The sequence below is a fragment of the Orbicella franksi genome, chromosome 5, assembly GCF_964199315.1.
Source record: "Orbicella franksi chromosome 5, jaOrbFran1.1, whole genome shotgun sequence".
Lineage (NCBI taxonomy): Eukaryota > Metazoa > Cnidaria > Anthozoa > Scleractinia > Merulinidae > Orbicella > Orbicella franksi.
Window position 1 is genome coordinate 18,892,306 of NC_138149.1, and position 19,649 is coordinate 18,911,954.

The 19,649-nt window shown below is 38.1% G+C and overlaps 2 protein-coding genes across 2 annotated transcripts in view; both read right to left on the reverse strand.

The window, feature by feature from the left end:
- The window catches only part of LOC145487527 (uncharacterized), a 572,009-nt gene that overhangs the window by 503,116 nt on the left and 49,244 nt on the right, over positions 1 to 19,649 (reverse strand). The window lies entirely within an intron of this gene.
- On the reverse strand, positions 5,261 to 6,828 carry LOC145487575 (uncharacterized). The gene is made up of 2 exons (XM_081466401.1): positions 5,984 to 6,828; positions 5,261 to 5,586 (listed from the first exon to the last, which is right to left on the reverse strand). The coding sequence occupies exons 1-2, from the start codon at positions 6,076 to 6,078 to the stop codon at positions 5,325 to 5,327; spliced, it is 357 nt and encodes a 118-aa protein (XP_081322527.1). The 5' UTR covers positions 6,079 to 6,828; the 3' UTR covers positions 5,261 to 5,324.

Here is a 19,649-nt window from a genome sequence, read left to right on the forward strand (position 1 = left end):
GAGTGAGTGAGTGAGTGAGTGAGTGAGTGAGTGAGTGAGTGAGTGAGTGAGTGAGTGAGTGAGTGAGTGAGTGAGTGAGTGAGTGAGTGAGTGAGTGAGTGAGTGAGTGAGTGAGTGAGTGAGTGAGTGAGTGAGTGAGTGAGTGAGTGAGTGAGTGAGTGAGTGAGTGAGTGAGTGAGTGAGTGAGTGAGTGAGTGAGTGAGTGAGTGAGTGAGTGAGTGAGTGAGTGAGTGAGTGAGTGAGTGAGTGAGTGAGTGAGTGAGTGAGTGAGTGAGTGAGTGAGTGAGTGAGTGAGTGAGTGAGTGAGTGAGTGAGTGAGTGAGTGAGTGAGTGAGTGAGTGAGTGAGTGAGTGAGTGAGTGAGTGAGTGAGTGAGTGAGTGAGTGAGTGAGTGAGTGAGTGAGTGAGTGAGTGAGTGAGTGAGTGAGTGAGTGAGTGAGTGAGTGAGTGAGTGAGTGAGTGAGTGAGTGAGTGAGTGAGTGAGTGAGTGAGTGAGTGAGTGAGTGAGTGAGTGAGTGAGTGAGTGAGTGAGTGAGTGAGTGAGTGAGTGAGTGAGTGAGTGAGTGAGTGAGTGAGTGAGTGAGTGAGTGAGTGAGTGAGTGAGTGAGTGAGTGAGTGAGTGAGTGAGTGAGTGAGTGAGTGAGTGAGTGAGTGAGTGAGTGAGTGAGTGAGTGAGTGAGTGAGTGAGTGAGTGAGTGAGTGAGTGAGTGAGTGAGTGAGTGAGTGAGTGAGTGAGTGAGTGAGTGAGTGAGTGAGTGAGTGAGTGAGTGAGTGAGTGAGTGAGTGAGTGAGTGAGTGAGTGAGTGAGTGAGTGAGTGAGTGAGTGAGTGAGTGAGTGAGTGAGTGAGTGAGTGAGTGAGTGAGTGAGTGAGTGAGTGAGTGAGTGAGTGAGTGAGTGAGTGAGTGAGTGAGTGAGTGAGTGAGTGAGTGAGTGAGTGAGTGAGTGAGTGAGTGAGTGAGTGAGTGAGTGAGTGAGTGAGTGAGTGAGTGAGTGAGTGAGTGAGTGAGTAGTAGTAGTAGTAGTAGTAGTATATCTTTATTGCGCCTTACTCTCCAAAGGGAGGTATCGGTCTGTTTACAATAAAGGTTTAACATTAACTAGTACAATAAGAAATAACATTCACTTGATTCTTTTATCATTCAAATAAAATTAAATAAAAGTTATAATGCGCATTTCGTTTGTAAGTTGAGATTCTCTTTTCTTTTTTTAAACATTTAGTTGATATATTTACCTATTATTTTTGATGTAACTCTGTTGTCAGCTCTAAGTGAGTACTTAGTTCTCTCGTTATCGCTCAGATTTGCGTAAAGTGCATCTTTGTTTGAAATGTGAGAATGGAGCTCAACTCTTATGGTAGCGTACCCCTGGCAATACATCAAGAAATGCTGTTCGTGTTCTACGCAATTTTCTTTGCATACTAAGCATGTTCTTTCCTCTACTGGGATTGATGCTCCTTTATTTTCATATTTTCCAGTTTGTATTCGTAATGCGTGACATCCTAACCTAAGCCTTGTCAGGCTAGTTCTGTGTGCTGAGTTTGTAACCGTTTTCAGGTAATTTTCAAATTGATAACTCTTTTTAACTTCCTTGTGCGTAAATTTTTCCCTTGAAGTTGTTGATGAACTGTTCTTAGTCTCAAGCCAGTTTTGTGAATACTGATTTATAAGATTGAGTGAGCGAGTGAGAGATGTATGTATGTCACACCGATCAGGTTGGATCTACTATGAACAGCCAATCAGATTTCTTGTTGTAAAGGTAAATGGTCTGTGAGAAACACAAGGTATGTATAAACACAAGGACTTTGGTAATTGAAAAATAATGAGTAACGTGTATGTTGCCGGTTTGTGATTTTTAGTCCGGTTTGGAGGGGAGTGTGACAGTTACATACGTACATTGGGTTGTTTTAGAGTGCATAATTTTCAGTGTAATGGTGGCTAGTTATGAACGAGATGAGTCTTGAGTTTTGAAGCAGTTCGTGAGTTAGTAGTAGGCAAATGGCACGAGATATTTTTATTTTTAATCACAAAGGCTAACTTGATACTTTTGTTTTTCACAAGGAGTTAATTCAATTAGAGGTCACGAATCGTCGGTTCTAGTTCTTAGGACATGTTTTAGAGGAGTCGAGACTATTTAGATTTGAAGCAGTTCTAACGTTTACAATAGTAAGTGCAGGTAACGATTGTTTTGTTCTTATTGCATGCAAATATAGCGAGATATTTTTATTTCTTAGTTAGAATGGGTAAGTTGACACTCTTGTTTTTCACGAGGTAGTAAATTCAATTAGAGCTGACGAATCGTCACCACTTGTTCCCACGAGATGTTTGCTATTTTTAGTTACAAATGGTAACTCGACACTTTTGTTAACCGCGCGGCCATGGGCTGAGCGCGGTTCATGGTTTACCCGTGGTTTATTGTTTATTTTTTATTTTTTATTTATTTATTTTTTTTTTTAACCGTGCGGCCATGGGCCGAGCACGGTTCATGGTTTACCCGTGGTTTATGTTTTTTATTTTTTAACCGCGCGGCAATGGGCCGAGCGCGGTTCTAGGTTTACCCGTGTACCGTTGCAGTTATGTCCTATGTAGCAGACATGTCCTCTGACGTAATGTGATATACGGAGCCAATCATATCATGCGTTCTATCTAATAACACGCAGCATAAGACTGGTAACTAAACTCCGTTGCAGTTCGGTCTTCGAGCAAAATTGGTTTTTGAGGGTTAGCGTACGGAAGCAGTATTTGACTTTGTAGGTCTTTACTCTGAACCAGTGAGAACCAGAGTGACTCTGAACGTAAATATGCAGCGACTATTTGCAAGAATGGCATTTACCTCACAAGATTTCTATTGGAAATTGACCGCTTAGTGTATTTTCAGTTTCAAATTCAACATGAAAGTTCGATCGAAGATTTAAACAGTGGTTGCTCTCCGGTTTGCGAGCTGCGTGTTCCCGGCCAGCCAATATTAAACTCCGCGCTTTGATTATCCTCAAATTATTCAGATCGTTTAATGATATTACAGAGGCAAAACAAAATTTCTGAGAAGGAGTGTAACCAATTTTAGTTTCGGTGCTGTAAAACTACCACTCAATCTGCGCAATATTTCTCTATTCCCAATCTTGTCACTCACACGAAATCCCTCTTCTCAGTATAAGTTTGTTGAGGCTGACTGAACCTTTTTGGATAAGCCGTCTCCTGTAGCATCGAACATTTATTACAGAAATTTTCTTGTCGAGTAGATTTTTATGGCCGGAGTGTTTTCTAACTGTTCCTAGTTCGCTTTGCTTTACAAAACAGCAGTAGTAGTCAAAAAACCACAGAGCACTTTGTGGCCTATTGAAAACACCACAGAGCGCTTTGTGGCCTATTCAAAACACCACAAAGCGCTATGTGGTGTTTTATTTTGGGATTTAACATTGAAAACTGGATGGCTCGTTGACTCGCAAATATCTCACAGCTATTTTCTGAAATAATTTGGTTTTTCCAATTTTTCACACCACAAAGCGCTTTGTGGCCTATTCAAAACACCGCAAAGCGCTTTGTGGCCTATTCAAAACACCGCAAAGCGCTTTGTGGCCTATTCAAAACACCACAAAGCGCTTTGTGGCCTATTCAATACACCACAAAGCGCTTTGTGCTCGTCATCGTAATCATAGCGATTCTGTCAGTGGAAATTATACTATGTGGACAAAACTGGCAGAGGGGCTCTCTTATTTTGACAGGGAGGTTGGCAAGATTTTCGCACCACCCCTTACATTAATTATGCATGCAATTTTTTGACTGACTCGTTCTTTTCACGATTGCTGTTTGAGTATAATGTGATAGTTTGAGATAGTTGCATACATAATTAATGTATGGCGCTGTACGGAAATCGTACCTGGAGGTTAGCCGAGTGCTGTTAAAGAAACCTCTGAAAGGAACCAACAGATTTTCGCAAACGGTCTGAGCAAGGTTATGTTGAACACTATTTCAGTTTTTGTTTTTAGAAAGAAATATCACCGAACCTCCGATATAAGACTTGATACCCTTAAAAGTACTCCTTGTGGTTATCAGAGAGAGCACTGACTGCTAATGAGATTTGCATTCCTGGGATCGGCTGGAACTAGCTACAACGGGTGAATGTTATTAACCGGGAGAGACGATGAAATGAAAGCAGAAGGTTGAAAATTAGGAATTCAGTGATACCTCAACCTATCACTTGTTTCGGTTAGAGAATCTTAGAGGGATTTATTATGTTCATTGATTTATAGCTCTATTGTTAGTCCTCGTTTGTAGGCACACCCCTCAGGAATTTAGCATTGAACATGGAATGAAACTTACGTCAGATACTGATATGGGTATTTCTTTTTTTAACAAGTCTATGGATCTCGCCGTAACATTGCGAGGCGAAGAACTCGACCAATGTTTTACCAACACGGACCTCATACTAGTTCAATAACATAATTCAGTTACGACAAAGAAGATTACAAATCTTTTTTTATTTATTTATGGCTAGGCTGGAATTTATACAACTGGTGTTTTCATGAGCAGGTATAATTACCATTATCACTATCAACTGGAATCTTAAAGATCTTTCTACACACGGGCGAACCAAAACAATCTGACTTGTGACCTTGAATTAATTGGCTTGAATTATCTGCAATGCTCACGTATGATACAAACCGTTGCTTTATCCAAACATTTTCGAAAATTATATTTTAGGGCATGTTTTTAGCCTGTGTTGTAAAACCACTATAATCTTGAGATTTGTATTGTTACTAAGGCAAAATAACCAAAGTTAGAATTAGTTTGAGAAATTCTATTTTTGACAGATAAATGCCTTTTGGACATACTAATATAATACTTATCATTGCATTTACAGTGGTGCACTTCTAACACAGACCACCAAACTAATTTTTTTTCATCATTTTTGACATGTTTTCAACAACTTTCCTATGGCTTCCATTCAAATCTGGCAAATCCAAATTATGAAGAGAAATGTGAGAGGTGGAGTTGTCGACTGATCAACAGGTTACATGATGCTTGATATTTTCACCATTCATGCATTTTGATTAGCTTATTTAAACCAAGGAAGGTGGACACAGTTAGTCAAGCACGACTGTGGCTGGGTTCTTATTACAAAGATGAAAAGTTCTGTCACTCTTTTGTCCCTTAAATCTAGATCCAACAAACTAGTCACAGGCAACACAGTGATTCGTGGTTCATTTAGTAAAAAAAAAAGTAATGACATATTTTCTTCAGCCTTTGAGCTTGGCCTAATTTGAATAAGCTGTTGTAAATGTAGAACAATCAAAACAATTTCAGACTCATCCTCTATTTACTTAATTATTACTTATTAATACATCTGTTAAAGAAATCCTGATAAAAATTTAAAAAATCTACGAAATAAATACTGATTTTATCACTGTCACTAAACTCATCCTCTATTAACTTTCTGTAGAGGTGTTCATCATCATTGTCTTGTTCTTCTTGCCCTTCCGCTTGTTCTTCTTGATCCTCTTGTCCTTCTTCTTCTTCTTTGTCTTCTTCTAACTCCCCCTCCTCCTCATCGATCATATCATCTAATGCCTCCAGGTATGGTTTGGCCAGGCTATTAAAAATATGGAGATGGATTTACTTCATCAATAGACACAACAATATTGTGGAAAACTGAAACTTTCTGTGAAGGGGCCTGTTACGGCTATTTCGTGTTTTCTTTGTGTCCTTTTTTGTTCCGTACGTTAATGTATTTTTTCACATTCTGCATGCTTTTTTTCTCGCGTCGTATGTAAATTTCGTTGCGTATATATTTGTGTTATCCTTTCATGTTCGTTTAGTGCTAGTTTATCGTCCGGTACACTTGTATCTTCTTGGTTCCCTGAACCCCGTTGCCAGCATTTTGGTAAGCCGTTTAGTTTATCGTCTGTTTGTGTTTTCCTCTTAGTTTTCTGCCGTCTTCAGTTAGTTATTTGTAGTAATTCGTTTCATGTTTATCTTTAGGAATTTACCTTCCTCCTACGGAAAGTGAAATAAATTTGCTGGACCAATTGAAACTCGCTTTAAGTTGTGTCTGAAGTCGGCCCTTTGCCTCTTCAGGGCCCATTTCTTGAAACTTCCTGGCTATTGAAGGGCTTGTCAACTTACAAGGACCGTTTTCAGGCTGCTGTTTTGGACCCAAAGCACCAAACTACCTAATGAAACTGAAATCAGTTTTTAAAAAGAGCATTGGAATTACAATCTAAAGTACAACAGTAATATTATTATAATTCAAATTATAAATATTCATACTGTATTTTGAAAGTGGAAGTTTTTTCACGAGGAATGTGAACGCCTTAAAGAGATCTTTTCCCGACTGTGCTATCCTGACGACCTTGTGCAGTCAATCATTCGCAGATTTATTGAATCAAAAGTGTCCGAGGATTCACATACTCGAGTGGCTGATAAAAGAAAAGCCCCAGTCAGAATCGTGTTGCCCTACAAGGACCAGAAATCTGCAAACGTAGTACGTAAACAGCTGGCTGACCTCAGTCGGAAGATCAACGCAGATATTAACCCAGTTTACACAAGTAGAAAGATCAAGGATGAAATTAAGGTCAGGGAAGACAAGCAGCCTCTTGTGAGTCAACAATGCGTGGTGTATTCATTTCGGTGTGGCCTGTGTGATGCAGGCTATGTCGGTTACACGTGCCGACACCTACACCAACGAATTGAAGAACACAAAGGATCGGCAATCGGAAACCACCTCAGAGAGCAGCACGATATGGAGCCAGAAGACATCGCACAGAGTTTTCGAATCTTAAGAAAGTGTCAGAACAAATTTGGCTACCTTATTTTTGAAATGTTTTTTTTTTTATCAAAGAACTGAAACCAATGCTAAACAAACAGTGCGATTCAATTCGCGCCCAATTATTTGTTTAGAGCAATTCTTGCTAAGATTATTTTATTTTTCCATTGTATATTTTTAACACTTTTTCACATATTTTATCACATTTTAGCGTTCGCCACATTTTTATCTATTATAAGTTGTTTTTAACATATTTATGGCTATATGCTATTGTAGAAAATTTACTCACGTGAAAATGACCTCGTAGAGGTCGAAACGTCGTGACTTTTTAGCGCTAGTTTTTATTTCAAAATCGATTTCTAAGAAACTACTTATTAACATACTGTATTTCTATACCTAACTAAGAAAACCAGTTTTTGATTAATATGATGCAAATGGACTTCTCTATAAACTCACTTCCTTCAACTTAATGTCTGCTAATTTTTCACGCAAATAGCAAACCACCAGTTGTGATTGCAGTTACCCGTCTCACTCTACATAGCAATTTTCAATTTGGTTTCAAAATTAACTTGCATTTGGGTTTGCATCACTGTGCTCTGTTTTGCATCCTGTACTTTCTTTGTTGTGTTGTTTGTAATATTGTTAATACTCTGGTTCTGGTTTCAAGGCACTTCAATGAAAACTGTTCAGACATCACTTCCTTCCTGCATGAGATGAAGTAATAGTTAAAAGCGCATGCCATTTTTGGTCTGGGACATTGATGGGGATTCCTGGACAGGCCCCCACAGGAGCTCCCATCTACTTTCAAAATTACATCATTAGCCTAGCAAAACTAGTGCCAGTCCTAAACCCCACATTAGAATTTAAAATCCTTAAAACTCATAGTCTTGTTGTTATTGGGATAAGACGTTCTAGGTTCCGCGCTACTGTGTCTGAAACACCTCACAAGATTAGAAGCCACAGATTTAGGAAAGCCATTCCCTAACAGAACGTTTTAATCATTGTTCTTTGTTTCTGAATGAGAGAGTCTATTTCACATATACGAGAAGCCTGGTGCAACAAGGCCTAACCCAAGTAATTTTGGCAAGTCAACGTATTTGACTAGAAAACAAGACATTCTGTCCAGTGTTTGTGTGATTCCTATATATGTCAATGGATGTTCTTTTCAGAGAAATGTCCAGGAAATGGATCAAGCCATCTTCAAATTTGTTGACTGTAAAACATGTCAGATTTATTTGGTTTGTCCATCAACAGCATATCTTCAAAATAACGTCCATAAAACTACTCATTTATAAGGCCACTGTCAAGCATTTTACGAACAATATCATTTTTGAGTTTTGTCATGATAAAAAAAACAACAACAACGGCGTAATGAAGAACCCAACAAAATGCCATCAATTTGGTTGTTGAGTGCTCTCTTAATTAATTTGGTGTTAATCAATTTATTGTCATTAACTCCAAAGAAACCAATCTGAACAACTGTCAGGGCTTGCAAACTCCAATTCCTCTTAGAGTGAAAACAAGGTGTTTTACTTCCACATCTACATGGGAGAGTATCATAATTTATGTGGGTGGTGGTGGTGTATCGAGTTGTGTTTGACAAACCCTTTTCATTTTTTATGTTTCTACATATAGCAATATAAAGGAACTGTTTTTTAACTGTTTAATAGCAAACCACTTTATTTTTAAAAAGTGCCTGTTATTTTTAGTTAAAGTTAATTTGGCTAACAATTCCTTTCTATTTAAATGTATGTTGCTTGAAAACTGTGATCTGGTGGCCCTAGATGCAATTTGAGTTTTTCTGTCATTTTGAAAAGTCAAGCCCCACTGTTTGTTATTAATATTGTATCAAAAGGATAACACCATTCTTATCATGGTTATTCTATTGATTCCATTTCATCATTACTTAAGGTGGTTCTGCAGTTATTGTGGGCACACTACCCCATGTCAAAGTTTGCAACATAAATTTTGGGGCTTTGAAGTGTTGGCTAAGAAATTTTGGGAAATATTTTGTCTTTCACTCGGTGATAATGTTACTTAATTCCATTTACTGGGGAAAATATTTTTATTCTTACTGGTGTTTGACTGGACCCCATTTTTTGGACAACAACACTACCAGTAAAAAAGATTTTGCTGGCATACTTTTACTCAATTTCTGGAACCAGCTTATTTTGACTTAATACAAACCATGCCCAAGTTTTGGGGAAATCATTTGAGCAGAAGTTCAGAAGTATTAACTTAAAGGTCAAAGACATGTAAACTCAACTCTAACATTCACTGAAAGTTTCTACAATTGACTCTCATTTCCAAAACAAGTCGTGAACCCAAATTTTGTGAGAAGCTTGCCCCAAAGCTTGCTAAATAAAAGTGGCTAGTCGATTAGTGATCGTGCGAACCATAAAGAGCATTAATCCCTAGTTCTTAAAATACTATAAAATGCTTGATAACCTCATTGAATTTTCAAAGATGCATTTTGCAACAGTATTTGGAAATAACTTTTGTGTGAAAGTCTTTCCACACAAATTGTACGGTACGGCAATATTTTGGCTATAAGTTTTACTGTTGTGACTCAAAAAGAAATGGGGCACTGTTGTCAGGATTGTAAGCTACTCCCCGACCGATCTCTGGTGAGGAAGAGAAGCAGTTTTATTAATCTATGATTACAAATACAAAATAGGTACTACAGGTACAGGCCGAGCCATCTTTTTGCCATTCCTTAATATATAGTTAAAAAGACAATTATTAATAATAACAATAATAATAAATAAAAATAGCAATAAAAACAACAATGATGACAACAAAAATAATAACAATAATATTAATGATAATGATGTGCTTCTGGGCATGAATTATGTCTTCATTCATGACAGTTGGTTCATTGTATTTGACCAGTAAAAGTGCTTCACTGGGTCTATTTGTTAGAAAAGTGGAGTCTCATCAAAATGTGTGGGCAAAGTTCGTGGATATTTAAAATCTTGTGAGGGTTGTGCTCTATGACTGATTAATCACCCAATCAATCACTGTTGCAACACCAAAACAAGAAGGCAAGTTTATAAAAAAGTTGAGCATTTCTGCAAGTTGAAATTTTCTCGTGAGTGCTAATGGGCAACAAAAGTCTACCAGGTAGGCAACTAAAAAGACACACAGGGAACCAACAAAAACAGAACTAGTTGCCCAAAGGGCAAATTAGCAAGAAAGTTAGTGTTGAACACTGCATTAATAGCTGTCAAGCTCATTCTAAGAGCTTTGCGGCATCCAAAAGTTTTCTTTACTCTGCCTCCTCGACTCCTCAACCTCTCTTAATTCATTTATGTTTGTTGTGCCCCAAACCATTGCAGGAAAGAAAGTGAGTGCTTTGCAGGCTGTAAGTATACATGTAGAATACAGTAGGGGCAATTGTACATGTATGGTTTACCAGTTTTGTCATTTAAGTTAAGGTTGTCATTTGCTAACACAGAAAGCTCAACTTCCTACAAGCTGTCTTGTTCACAGCTTTTGGGGTTTTAAATAAGAGTCACAACAAAGAATAGAAAAAATATGTGCACTGCGACAAATGCTTGAGTAACTACATATGATATGCAAATATCTTCTGTGTAACATGCAGCAAAAATTGCTTGTATCACTGCCATACATCTATACCTTAACCTATAATATACCACAGAACCTCCCAAACTACCGGTAAGTTGAGACTTTTATTTTATATCAATTTTAAAAACAAAATTATTTTGTCCTAGTGGGGACAATGGGTTGTTGACTAGTTTAATGGATACACAAGAATAATAAGCTGTGCATTAAAGTGGTACTGTACAATCACTTCTTCCCTAAGATTTTGAAACTCCATCTACTAAACACTCCCTGTGCTAAATTTTAAGCCTTCATAGCAGGGATGAAAAGGAATTAAAAACTAGAAACTGGCTAATTTATCCAGGTGCAAAGAAGATGAGTTTTGAAAAATAGTTGGCCTTCTCTAACACATAATAGTTGGCTTTCTCTAATACATAATAGTTGGCTTCCTCTAACACATTTGGTTTGCAATGTTCTTCTTAGTATTGCTGGAGTACTTAGTGTACAAGAAAAAACTCATAAGCTAACCAGATACTCAAGTATAATATGAGGACATAAGCCCTAAAATTCTTGAGAAAGTGCTGCCATTACAGTTAAGACCCAATTACGTACAGGTAACAAAAAAATGAATTATTTTGGCAAGACACAACTCTAAAAAAGTTATCAATGCATGGCAACTGATACATATCATGGTAAGGGCTGATGCTCACCATCCCTAGTTCCTTCTCTACTACCACTTTCTTCGGTTTGTGCATGTTTTCCCTCATCCAACCTATGATGATCATCCATTACTGCAAAAACAGAAATTCAAAGCATTATTGTTAAACACAAAATCACACAAATGCAATTATATTTTAAGTTACACTGACTGTTTTAAAATAACATACATGTACAGCCTTGTAGATTAAAAGCTGTTCCTCAGTAAAGGGAAATTTAAAAGAAAACAAAATTCAATCAGAAACAACTGCAAGAGTGTGACTATCTTATCAAGACCTAGGTTTTTAAAGTCTATTTCAACTGACAATGAAACCAAAACAGAACAGACTGAATCTCTAGTGGCAAAGTTTAGCTGGTGAGAACTACATCTTATTATATGGCTAGCTCCGCGAGCAGGCAAGATGAATCAAATCCTACACTGTGATTGGCTACCCGAGCGGGCAAGATGGAGCTATCTTGCCCACTCGGGACTACCCGCCATGTCCCACAAGAAAAATTTCCCCGAAAGCCATATAACAAATCCTTTATTGACCAAGCTTGTTCGTTTAAGATGGCTGGATATTGGCCTCATTCTTTTTTTGCGAGTTTATGGACCTCGACTCCGTCTCGGTCCATAAACTCGCAAAAAATGAACTTGGCCAATATCCAGCCATCTTGACCTCACACTTGGTCAATAACCCATATATATTTACCAAGAGATAAAAGACATCCTTGAGAATAAAAATACAAGTAGATAAACAAACCGTTTTCTCCTTCTTTAATTGTTTTTACATTAAAAGAACAAAAAAACCCAAGTATCCAAAAACATGAATAAATTCTCCAGAAGATAACAAGAATGGCAATGTTCCTCACACAAGAGCTGGCACAAAGAGATAATGGCAATGCCACCTAATGAAGACATGACAAGGTATTGGCATGTATCCCTGTTTAAACAATAGAGAGTTTCTGTCGAGGAACTATCGGTTGATAGTTGCCCCATGGAAATTTGATGTTCTTAAAACAAATATTTGCCCGAGAAGTGAAGCTTCGAGGGCAAATGTGCTAGTTTTAAGAACATCAAATTTCCAAGGGACAACTATCAACCGATAGTTCCAAGACATAAACACTCTATTGTCTTTATCGTTCACCACTAAATTTTCTTCTGTGCGCCAGTTCAAAATTCATATTGAATTATTTTCAACTTTTTTAGATGAAAGCCATGGAAGGTCGTTGAAGCCAAATGTAAAATTCGAAAAAGAAAACAGACAAAAACCCACTTAATATATTTCAATTGTTTACTTTCTGTAAGCCCGCTTCTTTACAGAAACATTTACACGGACGAGTACTATCCATCCGGGTATTTTCCTCAGACAGGCATTATGGGCTGATAGTGTCTCTCCACGGCTGAACACTATTGTGTCACGTGATCAATTTAAACCAATAAGAATTGGAGAAAATTCAGTGGTGAACTATAATATGTACTAATTGGACCAGCCGCATAGAAAAGGAAACCTAGGCAAGCACTTCTTGAAGCAGCCTCACATGATGACTATACACACTGCGTGTCTACAAAACACTGCTTCGTAACAAACAGCTTAAAGGTAGCAAGTCAACAACAGAGGAAAAGAAGAACAGAAGGACAAACAACCCTGACCTTAACTGGTGATTCCTTAGCACTATATTGCGAACACTTCAAGCGCAGAATTTTACACGTATTCAATAGCATCAAAAACAAAATCATTACTCATGGATTGTATGTTATTTGGATTATTTTGATTCTTTTGCATAAGTTGTTTATTATGTTGTTCCTTATGCTCAAAAATTCATGTATGCCTATCAAAGTTCATCAAAAAACTGTACCTTCCAGCCACCGCAAAATGTAATGCGGAGTGATAAAATAAATGAATAGTATTATTTAAAAGACCTGGCAAAATAGGGTAAGCCTGGTACATCATATCTCTTTTGCAAGCATGGTGACCTATTTTAATTTATTTTTAGAGACTGTGCTTGGTAGGAAACATTCAGGGAAATGTATTGTGCATTTGTTTTCATGATTGTGCCCAGGAGATTACTTTAAGCTTACTTTAACATCGGTAGAAATCGTTCCCAATACTGATAGAAGCAAAGAAATACCAGACAAAATAAAGGCTCGAAAGTTCAAACTGTCACAAGAATGGTAAACTCGATTTCTTGACATCCTGAACTAAACTCAAATTTCTTGAACTGTAACCAATTTCAATCCTTGCAATCCTGCACATTATTTCGAAACTACTGTTTTTGCTTGCTCTATAGCATTTTTATCCAACTAAGCTGTATATTTGGTGGCATTTGGCGATACAAGGTGGTAATAAGCTGACTGAAAATTTGCTCTGTCTGCACGACAGCGTTTCTTTATGCCCGTGACGGAGGCAGATCTTAATTGCAAAATTCAAAACACAACAGTGTGGACTATACAAACTAGTGCCAGCTTAGTTCGTGCCGCTTGAAAGCAACAGGATCAACAAAACTTAGATTGCTGATGAACATGTCGAAATGGCTTCGTAGACTTGAGCCATATAAATTGCTCACTCCATTTCTACAAACAACATAATACAATACACTACACTTCACAAAGCTTCTTACCAACAATATTAGGCTTCAAAGGCAGCTGTAAATGTGTTTCGGAACATGCAGAAAGATCCGGCAAAACACCCTCACGATAAAAGTCACAATCGATAGGTTTCGAGCTTTCAACTGGCAAACACCGTCCCGTCCCCTAGTAAAATAATCTCAGAGGACACGATCACAACGCATTTTCATTGGAAGAAACAACAACACATACAATTGGTCAAAAGGTGTTAGACATGCAACGCTACATACCCGAATATACCCGTGGTTTATTATTATTAACCGCGCGGCCATGGGCCGAGCGCGGTTCATGGTTTACCCGTGATTTTTCTGACACCGCGGAAATACGTTTTTTGGGGCGCGATACAGTATTTTGCTGGTCAGCGGTACACCTTAACAAATCTACAAAATGCCTGCAACTTTTAAATGGTTTTCGCAGCGAGTCTTATCGACAGTCAAAAAGATACAAAACTTAGAGGGCACACTGTAAACTTAGCTTTTAAACTCCGCTCATTTGTTGGATAGTTCTCAGTTAATATTATATATTATGCCAAAGCCAAACTGAACTTGCACACGGTGTGAAATTGTTGTTGTTTCGTGAGAGTTCATGCTCGCAAGCGGCGAGCCAGTGGCAATTTACGTTACGATGTGCGCTAAGGCGAAAACTAGGCAGCTTTTGTGTTGCTGTAACGGTGTTCTGAGGACATCAACTTCTCAAGTTTGTTGAATTAATGGGCTTGAACCGTATGAATCGGTATGTCAACGGCATTTCGATCAAAATCGTCGGGAAGACATGCTCGTGTTCGTCCTCTTGTTCGATTGGGGGCACTCACGTAAGTAATCACGGTCATCCTGTCCTCACTCGGCATCACCGAATTATAGACCAAGTTGGCCGAAATCGAAGCAGTGCTTCGTATAAATCTTGGACACGTTGGTGTAACAAGTGTAGGACTGAGTCCCCAAAAGGGTTCAAAATCTGGCCTCAACTCGAGGAAGAATTCACCGAGATATGTTTTCTCATAAAATATCCAATTTTAATTATAGTGTACTTCAGAAAGCTTGAGGCTGGCGAAAATAAAATTTTAAATTTTCATGTTTATTATTGTTTCTTTGTTTCTTGTCATAATTTCGAATTGTTGCAGTTCTGTATTTTGCTTTTAGCGCCTCTAAAGTGTGAAAATTATTTTAAACTAGTTGCATAGCTGTTAGAGTTTAGAAAAAAAGCTATTTAGCTATTAAAAAAACCACAAGAAGTACATGACATCTGATTATCTTTAGATGGCAGAAGACATGGAATACAAAGCTGTTAAAAGTGTAATTAAAAATACATGCATACAAGACAATAAAATTACCATAAAATCTGGGTAATAACTTTCAGTTAAAACTCAATAAATGAATTTCATTTTTAGTTATAAATAGGCTATCCCCCCTGTATTCACACAACAATCTTCTGATTATAAGGCCACCCAGATAATTTCTGACCACATTACCTTAGAGCCTGAGACTCTATAACTTTGTAACATTAATATTTATTTACATATTACTATTATCTGGATTTCCCAATAGAAAACTTCTTCTATTGTACATTTTTTTCTATTTTGGCTCAGCAAAAATCCTTTTAGATACTGTCCATGGATGATTTCCACAACATCAATGCTGTAAAAACACCAACTGAGAGAACACTGACCAATGCTCTCCATATGGCAACTCCTCTCCTGAACATTCAGTTATCTGTTGATGGTGGGGAGAGGCAGGGGGCGGGAGCCTGGGAGAATAGGGGGTAGGAATCCGGAGAGAAATGCAAAATGCTAATTTTTGTCATTCATTAAGGCTTCAAATACTTTCAAAAACAAGAACTGAAAATGTTACTTGACTTTCATTTAGTGTCTTTAGAGACTTCTAGGGCGACGGGCAAAGAAAAATTCACCCTTGGGCTCAAAATGAGGCTCAAAATGAAACCCTTTGACAGTGGTTACGTCATAGGTCATTCACTTGAAAGACGGGTAAGAGTAGCAAGGCTGAAAATGAAGGAAAAAAGGAAAAGGAAATGCCTGAGGACTGTGCAGCTAAATGACTAGGATGTGTTTTGAGTCTCTTAATTTACAGGGGACACGAGCAGGATGAACAAGGTTGGCAGTCAAGAGATAGAGGTATGGGAAGTGGGAGAACAGGGTATGGGAAGTGGGAGGTTCTGACTCTGCTGTCCCTCCCCCCACTTGATGCAGTACCTTGTCCCTAAGTAAAAGGTAAAGTCTACATAGAGCCAAGTGGCCCATCAGGCCAGGCTTATCTCGGTTTCTGCACCATGAACTGACTAGGAGTATTTCTACTACCTCCTGGATAGGATGCTAGTCTATCACAGGGTTACCCCCAGCATTAAATTCACCAGTACCCATATGTACACCTTTGTGGAGAGAGGCACTGTGAGAGTAAAAGTGTCTTGCTCAAAAACACAACACAATGTCCTTGACCAGGGCTCAAACACGGACTGCTCAATCCATTGCTGAGCGCACTAACCACATGGCCACCGTACCTCCCACCTTGTCCCTTAGGCCTAACCTTAACCCTAAACCTAAAAAAAGGAGTCTGTAGATTTCAGTCAAGTTTACCTCTTATCACTTGCGTATTTGAGACAATTTCTAATTTCCTCGCTTTGCCATTCAGTTTACAGCACCAAAGCCTGACTTTAAGTGATTCGCAACTACTGACGGAACTTGTTTTTGCAACTTACAACTTCAGACTTTGCACAAAATTTCTCACTGGAGAAAAGCAATGTTGTAGAACTAAAGTGATGAACTAAATGCAATAAATATTAATTTGTAAGAAATGTATCTGTTCTTTAATACATGCTTTTGTGTCTAGTATCTGAGTTAGATGTAGCCAAGATATATTACCAATGGTTTGTAGACGACAGTAAGCCAATTCAGAGACACAGTGGCATAAACAAACCCACTTGTTAGCCCATTTATCACAGGAAAAAAATAAATACCTATAATAATATTATACATATATAATTTATTGCCATCAGGTGCTATTATGTCTTGTAATAAAGTGGTTACAAGTTAAGTAAGAATCTTATAGAAGGGAGGATGATACAATACTATTACTAAGGCAATCATAATTAATTTCATATTGTTTCAAAGCATGTGATATGTACATGTATGATTACAATGTAAAAATTATTTTGTAGTGATTGAGCAAAGCTCATCTGAATTAAATTAAATGAAAGGAAAAACAACAACAGTCAATTATTTATGAAAGTTGATACAATGCACATGTAAGATAGGGAAATAGAAATCGAAAAGCTTCAAATGACTGCGTAAACAAAATAAACTAGTGGGTTTCATTGAGGAGTTGATTGCTCCCTCTCTGAAATGTTGAATGTCTTTTCAGCATCAAAAGAAGTGAAACATGACCACATCCCAAAAGTGGAAGCGGTTTCGTGTAAACAAATACAGGTGTTTGGGCATTTTAAAATATTTAGTTACATGTGCATACATGTACAGGGAAACGGTCTTGAAAATTTCCATGTGCTATCAACATTTAATTGATGGAAACAAAAAAGACCTCAAAAAAGGAAAAATTGTCAATGAACCGAAGATATTGAGCGGTCTTAAATGTTTACAGTATTTCCAGCGTTCGCTGCGGCCAACAAATCATAACATTTTCGATTTCTACTCCCTTCGCAAACGCCACAATTATATAAATGTAGGCTTAAACAATCTTTAATGATAGAGAAATATCTTGTGAATGAAACGAACCAATGTTTTATTCTTACAGCAAACGGCAGGTACAAAAAAAAAATATTTCACCCGTTCCAAAAGGCGCAGAAAGTCAGAAAGGTGATAGACAAGCCAAAACGCCAGTCTTAAAAGACAAATTCTTATCAAAGTTTCTTTGACGCGTTGCGAAATACAATCTCAATGAACAAGCACCACATGTCGGCGCAAAGTGAGTGTGAATAAAACGGTCCCGACTTACATGTACCTTAACCATTTCGTGCAAATTACACTTTAAATCCAACCAGTCTTCAAAATCCTTGCAAAAGCTGCACACAGGACAAATTTTCTGCTTTGCTGGATACCCATCGTTGATTTTCACAATTCTGAGGCGAGGGCGGCTGAAGCAACACGATCCACGCTTCGTCCGCTCGAGCTGGCTCGAGTCAGCAAACTACACATTACTCCACACAGAATGACTCCCCTGTACCGCTATTCTTTACGAACATTGCTTGAGTATTAAAAACCCATTTCAGGATGTCAAACTCACCAATAACGAGAACTATCAAGGATATTTTTGACCTTAAAACGAAGCAAAATACCGATCTCAGAAACTGCTCGATCGAAGGACAGCACAGCCCGATGGTGATGACCACTGACCAGTTACTGTGACGTCAAAAAACGTATTTCCGCGGTGTCGATTTTTCTTTTTTTCAATTCGTAGCCGACCAGCCGGCCAAATTTTGAGTCACGCAACCTGTGATGTTTACTCGCTAAGAGCTGTTGAAACATTAATAAATCTCATCTCCGATACTGACTTTCGCGGGAAAAAATTAAAAACGCAGCGTTCGTCAAAAATTATATTTTTTCAGCAGAAATTTCGCTCGGAACATATACATATTTATACTCGTTTGAATCATCGATGAAATGACCTTTTCCGGATATTTTTCCTTCGGGGTCAACAAAAACCTCCGATTACAAAATCACGCCGAACCCACACGTTGCAAAAAAATCTCTTCAAAACCCTGATTTCGAAGCGATATATCACTTAAGCGTTAATAGCTACCACACGTTGGCAGGCGGTAAATCTATTTCTTAACAATCCAGCTTTATCGTGTTAAAATTTCAGCGAAATCGAACAAAACCAGAATTAATTAGAATTTTTTTGTGACCTCACTCCCCAGACTTGACCTAACAAAGTAAGCCACGGTCGCCCATAGCAATCGAAAAACACGAACATAACAAAGCCAGGGGCACCCAACGACCGAATCTTTCCAAAGACGATATTCGTTACCCTATTTATGACCTGACCAAAAATTCGAAAGCCTATTTACGACCTGACCCTTAAATCAAAACCCTGTTTCAGACCTGCGTTATAATTAGCTCCCTAGTTCAAACCAATGATAAATTACCTTAAACATACACATTTGTGAAGGGCTTTTGTGGATTTTCTTTTCGATAATGATGAAAAAGTGGCTTCTTCTTAAAGCATACCCATATCAAGGCTAGAGTACAAAAACTATACCCTATTTATGACCAAAATGGCCAAAATCAGCTAAAATCGATACCCTATTTATGACCAAAACGGCCGAAAAACTATACCCTTCGGGGCCGCACAGACCGATATAGCTCATATAAGGGAGTTCCCCCCCCCCCCCGGGGAAAGGGCTATGTGATCGGTGAGTGAGGGAGTTATGCATGTGCCAGAACAATCAGTGTGGGTTGTATCGAAGAACGAATCAAATTGCCTGTTAGAAAATAAGATGGTACATTAATCTGGAGACGTGTCAGATTATATTACTGTAGTTTGTTCAGTCAAACATTTTATGGCTTACTATTTAGTTATTTTACCATTACCGATGTAACATCGTATGTACATCATAAACTCCCAGTTTCTTTCTTGCTGTACATCGCAACCAAATCATTACTGTAAACAGCTCCATGAATGCTCCTATCTCCGAGACTTATAGTTCACAAAAAAATAACTCTTGCACGCCTTGCGTGCCTATGTTTACATATAAGAGAGGTGTCATCACCCAACTGGCTCAGTTTAATTTCCTTCTTAAAAAGCTTGATACCTTGAACGGTGTTATCGTATCTTATTTTTGAGGCTAGTATCTCGGCCACCAGAATAAAGAGATGTAGCGACAAAAGGCCAGCCTTGTCTAACACCTCTTGACAAGGGTATTTGTTTCGTGTTAAGTCCATTGTTAAGAATAGAGCTCTCTGTGCATTACAGTAGAAGGTTTGAACCCAGCGCTTTATACTATCACCAAAGTTAAACTTCGACAAGGTTTGTTGAAT